Below are 9603 nucleotides of genomic sequence, written 5' to 3' on the forward strand. Positions count from 1 at the left end.
AGTCGAGCCCTTTTTTTGAAATAAACTAAAAAGCACAGCGAGGAAGGGTTCATCTTATTGGAGACCTTAATTTTATTTCGGATCATATTGAGGCTTTTTCAGAGTGGTGTACATCAAAACTAGACTTGCGTCGAAATTGCTGTTATTTGAGCAAAGACTTTACAATTACTTTTCAGTTATGATTCGTAGTGCATTATGTCGATCACAAATTTCTACAATTTTTTATGGAAAAGGTATCTAAGATTTTTTCATTTGAATAGCAGTAAATATACATTATAAAGTTTTTACGAAACTCAGTTAATACTTTAGACTAAAATAAAGCATAAAAGAAAGTTTTAACACATAGATTTTAGCTAATTCAGTTACGCAGTTCTACACTCAAAGATTTGGCAATTTAAGTAACTTATCTTCCATCAATAGTCAATCTGTTTCTTGACCTTGTAACCATCTCAAAAGAAAACATGTTGCTTACTTGACTTTTCTTGATTGAATCATGCATGAGCGAGCCACTAGGTACTTTTCTGGGGACATAATTTTTTAACGTGTTTCATTACTTTTTACTTTTTTAAATGCTAACCAAATGCTTGCACAGTATTTTTATTGGTCCCTTGGTGAATTTATTTTTAAATTTAGTGCTAAACTACATAAGTATATACACTCCTTTAATAAAATCAACAATTTGTTTAGATTTGTGTGAGTAATCCCATTTAAAGAATATTTAGAATCCTAAATATTAAAGAAGTTGTTTATTGTTCATGCAGCATATTCTTAATATGCCCAATTTTTCTATCCTTTCTTAAAGTTTTTACATGTATGGTTGCAATAAAAGTCCATTAAAGAATTTCATTTTATAAAGAGCATAGATTAACCAGTTCTCCTTCTTATCTTCAATGCATGACACCTTCTGTGTTCACATTATTAGAACCTCCATTTGCTTTATTATTTGCTTTGGTTTTATCAATTCCTTTTTCTCTTAAGCAATCAGTTCTATACTTTTTTATTTGTTTGTCTTGCTTAGTAGCTTCCTGAGGTGAAAAGGTATCAGTATTTTCTTCTTGTTCAGCACATACAATGTTTTTCTTAAATTTGTTCTTAATGCTTTCTAGAAGAATTATCTTTAATCAACAACATTTTGGTAAGATTGTTTGTTGCTGAATACCCATTAATATGAATTTTATGTATGATTAAATGCTGTCTGTTATTTTGCAGGACAACCTAAGAACTTATTCTAATATACTTTGTTCTGTATTCAACAAACATTGTAAATTAGTTTGCTACTAATTAAGTACAATCAAATTTAACATAAAAGTTAGCAAAAAACTACAAATTAACATTAAATAAATTTACAAAAATAATTTTCATGTGATTTTTTATATTTTAATCTTATACAAATACAATATAAAAATAAACTGAAATGTAATGTTGAGTCTTTTTATCTTATTTTCATTGTAAAGAAATGTTTTAAATATTTTTCTGGCAATACTGCTTCTCTTTATTCAACAATTAAGGAATTTTTGTCCTATTTATTGTGCAATAATAAGGTAAATACCTTGTTATTGTGCATTGTTAATATTATATTGATTGTAACTCAAAATTGAGTAAGAGTGACAGGTTCAAAGACAATTTATGAACAGTCACTCTTACTCACTTTTTAAACAGTCACTCTTACTCAATTTCTAATATCCCAAAGAATGCATTTCATAAATCTTTTTGACCATACCCAGCTGATTGTAACTCTTTCCTTAAAAATAGTTTTAATGGATCTGAAGCATTATCATTTACATTATACACAACACATTGTTGTGATGTTTTATAGACATTCTCCTCAAGTATTATTTAACATATTAACTTTATTTTCTTTGAAAAACTTGCACTTTAAATAAACTATATTCCATGCATAAGTGAGAAAGACCAACCACTATTTACATTGAGTGTTAAATCATCCAGCTATTAGGGAGTAATCAAACTAATAAAATGTATGTTTTTTTTATCAATAGAAATAAAAATAATTATTTTAATCTGTAATGAGATTTTCATAAGAGATTTTACTGGTTTACTTACAGCACTTCCAGTTGTAGTTGCAAGTAGAAATAGTAGTGGTCACCATGAATCTGATGAAGCATTTGATGCCAGATGGGAGGCCTATTTTCAAAGGTATTTAGAAAGAACACTCATTTAAAATGTTAATTAATGGAAACCATGAGCTTATTAGGCTCAAGGTTTCAGCAAATAAATATTTTAAGTAAATCTTCTTGTTCACCTTCTCTTTTTTTAGACCATCCCTTGATGGCTGGGAGTTGCGTCGAGGAATGAACAACTTATATGGTCATGACCTTGTTCCAGAACCAAAAATTATTATAGCAGCTTTAAAAGCTTGTCGCAGGTAAAAATATTACTGTTTATAAAGCTTTGTCACAATTTTTTTTATTAAAGTCTTTTAAGAGGAAAATTTTGATTCCACTTTTTCTACTCAAAATTTATGACTTGTTTTTATGAATTATCTTGACAAAAAGTGTAATTCTAACATTTGTAGATTGGATGACTTTGCAATGTCTGTTCGTATATTGGAAATGGTTAGAGAGAAAGCTGTTGGAGATAAGGAAATAATAAGTTACATAAATAATCAGCTAAAAGGAACTTTAGATGAGTTGGGTATAAGCACTCCAGAAGAGCTTGGATTAAATTAGGTACAATACATTGCTTAAATAAAAAGAAAATCAAGTTTGTTTTTCCCTATAAATTAAATTTTTTTTTTTTTTTTTTTTTTTTTTTTGTTGTTAAATGTAAAGCATAAATGAAAAAAAAATTTTTAGTAAGTTTAGCACAACTGCACTAAAGTTATCTTTTAATAGCAGCTTTGATTTTTTAGATATTATAGAAGATATTAAATTAGACTGCTTTTTTATGCAAAATGAAAAGAAAAAAAAATTTATTAAGCAATCTTTACTTCATAATAATAGCTTTTGAAGTAAACTTTTTAAGATATTTGCAGACATTTTGGCAAAGAGAGTTTGGGATAGAAAAAAAAACCTCTTAGTTTTAAAACAAAACATATTTGACAAAAAATGTTCTGGTTATCAGAAAGACAATCCAAATTATACCATCCTTAACAAACAGAAGAGATAACTTATTCATAGACTCTAAATTGAGAAGTGCCATTGTTAATTTATTGTAGCACAATTGCAAGGAATTTTAGGTTTCTTAGGCAACTGAGGCTGCATACTGTATGGCTGTTTTTAGTCATGCAGTATGCAGCCTCAGTTACCTATCAAACCTACATTTCTTAGACCATTATAAGTACATCAAAACACTTGAAATTTTGGCAATTAAATGTAGCAAAGGAGTTTTAAAAAAAAGCATCAAAATGTTGCAATGGCTAGCTAAATTAATTGGTCTGAACCCAATTGAGAATGTATAGATGGTTCTTGACCATAAACTCTCCAAAGTACCTGTCACATCAACAAATAACCTTGAAAAAAAAATTAAATTAGTTTTTAACAACATCTTGATTCTACTAGAAGTGAACTGTATGTATGAACAAATTTGATCCTGTTTCTTATTAGCTGCACCTAAAATCTGATTCAAAGTGTGGAATTTTCATGTTTTAGTAAAAAAACTAAAAAAGTTTTTTTTAAAAAAAAATTTTTTGCTTCCTTAATTTGATTGAAAAAAGATTTTGATTTTTAAAAAAATAAAACAAGTTTAACATTAAGTAAATATTTTTTCATTATATCCTTCAAATAATGGAAAACATTTTCTCTTAATTTTCTTTTCATAAAATTTAAATTTAATAAAAGTAGAGCATCAAAAAATATCAAAAAAAATAGTTCCCCAAGGAAAAATCCTTTGTGGTTTTGAGGTTTAGGGTAATGGTTAAAGATAAGGTAAAGTGAATTTAGCTAAAGATTCATAGTTTTTTTTTAAGCTATGGGAATTTGTTTTTGGGGATCATTTCCTAGAACCCTTGCTAGGAATAATTATCTTAGATTTTTCCATCTATAATTTTGAAACTTAGTTGTGAAAATAGTGGCAAAGTCTTAACATTTCATAAACCACCTTTTTTTTTTGCCTTTTTGTTTTATGATTTGTTTGATTGATTTTGTTACAAGAAAATACTAATGTTTTTTTTCTATATTTAAATTTAGTTACAATATCAACCGAAGAACTTTACAATTGCTGAAGATGTCATTAATTGAATTATATTTCTTAATAAAGTTCATATTTGTTTCAATTCAAGTTTTCTTTTCTGTCCTCCTTTCGATAGTGACACTGCTGGTAACAAAGGTCTTACGATTCTTGGAACTTTTTGACCTAATAATCATTTTATAGGGCGGAAACTCTTGTTCCGCTAAGATATTGTTTTAAATAGAAAATTTAATAAGTTCTTACTTTTCGAACAGTACAGTTTTTGGGACAGGATAAATCGCCCTTGCACAAGGTCTAAAATATTGGTCAATTTAGCTAGTTGTTTTGCAATAATTTCTTTCATAAATGAAAACATTTTGACCTTAAGGACTACAAATGGTCAAAGAAAGGAGTGTAGTCTACAGTAACTCAAATGATGCATACATATCTTGTCCTTATCTTTTCCTGACACGTTTTATAGTTTCAGCCTTAGAACGAGTGGAGAATTGCCCTAGATGGTTTTCAACGACGCAATATGCGTCGTGCTAATAGAACTAAAAAGAAATAGCCTTATAAATAGAGAACTATTTAACATTTTGAAGTAATTTTTTTAACAAAGTATCACTTGTGAGATATTATATATATATATATATATATATATATATATATATATATATATATATATATATATATATATATATATATATATATATATATATATATATATATATATATATATAAAGTCCAGTCTTTTTTAAAAACCGGTTTTTAGTTGGTTTATCCGGACTTATTCGATTTTTGATTAAAGATATAAAACCGATAGTTTTTGATATTTAAAACTCTAAGTCTGATATATTAGTTTATCTTTTTTAGGGGTTACAGGCATTTTTAGTCTCCAAAAAATTGTCATGTTAAATAAAAAAGGAAATAACATAAGTATTTTATTATCCCCTCAAATGCAGAAAAAAGGTTCTGATGCTAAAACAGGTTTTTAACAATATGTGGCTATGAAAATAGCCGTTTTTTAAAAGTTGCTTATCAATTAAAGCTGCATGGTTTAATGATGCTTCCTTGATCACCCCTGAATAATTTTTGGATATTGGATTTTGAGCTGACCCGAGAGCGCCACCTATCTAGGGTGAAAGTAGACATAGTCCCACACCCAGGAATGTCAATTTTGAAATCAAGTAATGACGTCCGCGGGAATAAAATAGACATAGTCCCACACCCAGGAATGTCAATTTTGAAATCAAGTAATGACGTCCGTGTGCCAAAATGTGTATAAAATTTCAGGCCAAAATATTGCTTACTTTTGAAATTATGGCAATTCCAGTTTTCAAAAACCTCACTTTTTGCCAATGTCACCAAGTAAAGTTACCATCCATTGAGCCACTATCTAAGTTATCCAACAGGCAACACTACACTTTAGCCCTACAGGTTGTGGGCAACAACTTTTGTAACAAAAAGTTTTTTCTAAGACTTAGTGGTAGAGAACTATGTCAAGAAAACTTATCAAGTTAAGGGATTTTCCTTTATTAATATAACTCTTAAATCATAATAAAAAAAATGAGTATAGCACCATAGTTGTCCATTTTTTCAAAAAAATGCATAAAATAAAAGTTGTAGGGCTTAAAAAATTAGAGGGGGTCATTTTTATACAGTTTCCATTAATTTTGTGTTCCACTTGGAGAAATTTTGACAACCTGTGATGTATTTCTAGTTTGGTAAACAAATCTTACTGTCCTACAAATATATGATTGACTTTTCTAGTCAGCTTGAAAAAAAAAAGATTCTGGGCTTGTAAAGTTATATTGAAAACTTTCCAAATAGTTTATTTCTTTAAATAAGTTTCAAAATACTAAGAGAACAAATTATGGTTTCTGCAAAAAAAATGATTGATGAAAAATTTCTACAATTCATTAAGACCATCAAACCAAAAATGATTCTTAATTGATTCAAAAATTTTGTTTAAAGATGTTTACTGTTGTAATCAACAAGGCAGTTTGTCAGTTTTTCCAGGTAATCAGGGTGGGTGGTGGATCGCTTGAAGCGCTGCCAATGTTGGCCGAAATCTTGATGGGCTGCTTCGACGGCTTGTTCACTGAAGCGACCAAGGGAGGAGTTTTGGCGATCAATAAAGTCACTGATGTGGTGAAACACAACATGTAACTTTGGAGTTATATGGCAGTTTGGAAGTGCAAGGAAGGATGTCTTGAATTGTTGGATCTTTTCAAAATAATCGAAACTCAGTTCTGATCCAAAACAAGCTCGAACAATGCTGTCAAACTTCCGAAGTGTATCCACAAAGCCAAGAACTTGGAATGCTGAGTTAGCTTCTGCTAGTTGTTGAAGGCGGTCCACATTTTTTAGCAATTTTCGGCACTCATTTCCTTCAAACTGCCCACCATGGTAAGGACTCTGAGCAATGTTGAGGGAAGATGGCCATGCCTCAGCTTCAGGCCACACACCTTTAAGCATTTTGTAAAGGAGGTTGACAACACCTAGAAGAAGGTGCAACTCAGGGGGAGGAATGATGTCCAAGATGAGTTTGTCATTTGGTCCATTGATGATCGGGTAATTGATGACATTGCCTGTCAATTTAGCTTTGGCATGCACTCCACCAGACCGCCTGAAAGATTCGAAACTTTTCCTAAGGGAGCCCAAAGTTCGAAATGTTCCTGCATTTTCAAGGTTGTTTGCATCAATGTCACACCAGGCACAGGGGTGTGAGCTGGAGTGAGCCTGTAGGCCACAGAGAATGTTGGCCAATTTCAGATTGCATGCGATGAAAAGATTCACAGCATCGCAACCAACAAGTGCCCATACTTGGTGAACACTTTCATATGTTTCTGGAAACTCTTCAACAACAGCTAGTAGCATCTGACGTTTCACTCCAGTGTATTTGGCAACTCGCTACGTCAAGGATCTTTTAGCAGAAATAGTTGTAAAGTCAAACAGAGGGGGAAGAGTGATATCTTGCCCTTCACCTTTACGCCTCATCATTGTTCTACAGGCTTCACAAATACCTTTAAGCATAAAAAGTGATTTTCATAAGTCAAAGAAATATTGCTGTACCTCAATGGTTTTGCTAGTAAAGCTGTGGTTTTTATGAGAACAGGCAGTTTAAATAAATCAATTTATTTTATTACAACAATACACATTATTACAAGCAAGCTTTTTAATTTCATTGCAATACCACAATAAAACTGATTTCCCTATATACATACAATTAAAATCAACCCTACATTACCTTGAGGAATGTGAGAATCAGCTTTATCAAAACTGACTCCATAGATTTTGCTGATTTGCTCCCACATAAATGCTGTCAGTTGTCTTGAGCACTTTTTAAGACAAATCAGGCAAACAACTTTCTGATTTTCCTCATGAGTTCTGGCGTGGTTCGGCATTTTGATTGGCTGAGAGAAATATTTTTTTTAATTTTACATAAAAGAAAGTTTCAAGGAAATACCTAATCTATCAATCTTTGCATAATTATAAATATTTTAGTGCAACTTTTAAACATTCTGTTAGCCCCTAAGGGATTTTTATTTGATGAAAAAGTTTTTTTTCACTTACTTATAATATACAATGCAAACAATTAAATATACTAATCTTTGATTTATATGGATAACTAATGTACTTAAAGTAATTGTGAAGTGTACAAATTTGGGTTAAACTTAAGTGCTTAACAGAGCAATAAGATTGGAAGTAATAAAACTGGACCAAAACTAAGTCCTACAAAAAAATTTATAAAATAAAATATGTTTCTTTACTATCCCGTAAACTGCTGTCAAAATTTCATACCTTTATCTTGAAAATTGCCGGTGATTTAAGCGAAATACTTTGACAACTGAATTTACGGCAAAACAATGCAAGTCTTAGTGAACAACAACTTGGAGTCACCTTCAATATAAAACAACATTACAAAATTGACTAAAAAATATGAAAGTATCACTGTTCATTTTAATGTTAAATTTCAAATGTTTCTTACCTTATTACTTAATAAGTTCTTTGAGAATAATGTGAAAATTTTCAAGGAAAACAAAAGTGTAAACAGAGATCAACTTGTTAAGAACACAAGTCAATTTTTCAATTTTCATGGTTTTGCAAAATTTTCAATAATGCCTAAAATTTTTTTTATAGAATTAAAATAGATGTTAAAGCCATTTTAAATACTTTTTTACTTTCATGAAGTTCTGTTAAAAATCGTAGCTAGGTAAATCTTGATTGTTTTAAAAATCGTAGCTAGGTAAATCTCATTGTTTTAAAATGCCGTTGGCAATTTAAAACAATGGAGATAAATTTTATAACATTAGTCATTTCAATAGTTGATTGAAATTTTACTTAATAAGATTACTGAACTTAAATAACTGTCCAAAATTCCTAAGCAGTTCCGAATTTAACTTTTTTTTCAAGCTGACTAGAAAAGTCAATCATATATTTGTAGGACAGTAAGATTTGTTTACCAAACTAGAAATACATCACAGGTTGTCAAAATTTCTCCAAGTGGAACACAAAATTAATGGAAACTGTATAAAAATGACCCCCTCTAATTTTTTAAGCCCTACAACTTTTATTTTATGCATTTTTTTGAAAAAATGGACAACTATGGTGCTATACTCATTTTTTTTATTATGATTTAAGAGTTATATTAATAAAGGAAAATCCCTTAACTTGATAAGTTTTCTTGACATAGTTCTCTACCACTAAGTCTTAGAAAAAACTTTTTGTTACAAAAGTTGTTGCCCACAACCTGTAGGGCTAAAGTGTAGTGTTGCCTGTTGGATAACTTAGATAGTGGCTCAATGGATGGTAACTTTACTTGGTGACATTGGCAAAAAGTGAGGTTTTTGAAAACTGGAATTGCCATAATTTCAAAAGTAAGCAATATTTTGGCCTGAAATTTTATACACATTTTGGCACACATATGGGTAGTATACATGCCCATTTTTAGTAATATCTAAACTACCAAAAAAAATTTATAGGCATTTTTGTATGTTACACCTGCTAGTCCTTTTTTAGTATGATTTTTGACTTCAAATCCAATTTATTTCCGCGGACGTCATTACTTGATTTCAAAATTGACATTCCTGGGTGTGGGACTATGTCTACTTTCACCCTAGATAGGTGGCGCTCTCGGGTCAGCTCAAAGCCCAATATCCAAAAATTATTCAGGGGTGTGATTTCTTTTCTTAATACGAACCATTACTCTTTGATTTCCTAAAATTATTTAACAACAAACATTAAAATTTTAAAAAACTTTGTTATTGTAACAAGTAGTATAGTTTAAGATATAAATTATTTATTATAGAAATTATCTATTATCAAATTCTAATTCTAATAATTATACATTCAAGAAAAATTTTATTCACTGTAATAGATAGATATAATTGAAATATAATTAAAATGTTTACTCAGCAATTAGGGATTGCAACCCGCATTGCGTCATCCCGCAATCCCGCGGGATCCCGCATTAAT

The 9603-nt window shown here is 30.1% G+C and overlaps 2 protein-coding genes across 4 annotated transcripts; one reads left to right on the top strand and one right to left on the bottom strand.

Moving 5' to 3' along the window:
• The first annotated feature begins 62 nt into the window (after nucleotides 1-62).
• Nucleotides 63-4231, top strand: LOC145187375 (cytochrome c oxidase subunit 5A, mitochondrial-like). 2 transcript variants are annotated; one of them, XM_090075149.1, is made up of 5 exons: nucleotides 63-233; nucleotides 2064-2154; nucleotides 2276-2383; nucleotides 2534-2687; nucleotides 4146-4231. In XM_090075149.1, exons 1-4 carry the CDS (start codon nucleotides 179-181, stop codon nucleotides 2685-2687), a joined length of 408 nt encoding a protein of 135 aa, XP_089931275.1. In that variant the 5' UTR covers nucleotides 63-178; the 3' UTR covers nucleotides 4146-4231. The 2 variants fall into 2 exon arrangements, with proteins under 2 accessions (XP_089931275.1, XP_089931273.1); XM_090075147.1 differs by having other exon boundaries at nucleotides 111-1583; nucleotides 1635-2154.
• A 1692-nt stretch (nucleotides 4232-5923) lies between these two features.
• Nucleotides 5924-8329, bottom strand: LOC149893056 (uncharacterized). Of its 2 annotated transcripts, XM_090068326.1 has the most exons (4): nucleotides 8117-8329; nucleotides 7930-8028; nucleotides 7376-7541; nucleotides 5924-7151 (listed from the first exon to the last, which is right to left on the bottom strand). In XM_090068326.1, the coding sequence occupies exon 4, from the start codon at nucleotides 7003-7005 to the stop codon at nucleotides 6094-6096; it is 912 nt and encodes a 303-aa protein (XP_089924452.1). In that variant the 5' UTR covers nucleotides 7006-7151; nucleotides 7376-7541; nucleotides 7930-8028; nucleotides 8117-8329; the 3' UTR covers nucleotides 5924-6093. The 2 variants fall into 2 exon arrangements, with proteins under 2 accessions (XP_089924452.1, XP_089924461.1); XM_090068335.1 differs by lacking the exon at nucleotides 7376-7541 and having other exon boundaries at nucleotides 6068-7151.
• Between the last annotated feature and the right edge of the window lie 1274 nt (nucleotides 8330-9603).

Source organism: Hydra viridissima, unplaced genomic scaffold (genome assembly GCF_058129835.1).
Source record: "Hydra viridissima isolate aposymbiotic clone 2 unplaced genomic scaffold, HvirCarnegie_v1 scaffold_1, whole genome shotgun sequence".
NCBI lineage: Eukaryota > Metazoa > Cnidaria > Hydrozoa > Anthoathecata > Hydridae > Hydra > Hydra viridissima.

What these genes read in the sequence shown, in the direction of transcription:
- LOC145187375 (XM_090075147.1), top strand. Translation starts at nt 1,979, where the DNA reads ATGTTTTTTTTATCAATAGAAATAAAAATAATTATTTTAATCTGTAAT. An exon ending in TGGGAGGCCTATTTTCAAAG is followed by an intron (nt 2,155 to 2,275) that starts GTATTTAGAAAG and finishes CTCTTTTTTTAG; the next exon opens with ACCATCCCTTGATGGCTGGG. An exon ending in GCTTTAAAAGCTTGTCGCAG is followed by an intron (nt 2,384 to 2,533) that starts GTAAAAATATTA and finishes TAACATTTGTAG; the next exon opens with ATTGGATGACTTTGCAATGT.
- LOC149893056 (XM_090068326.1), bottom strand. Translation starts at nt 7,005, where the DNA reads ATGCTACTAGCTGTTGTTGAAGAGTTTCCAGAAACATATGAAAGTGTT.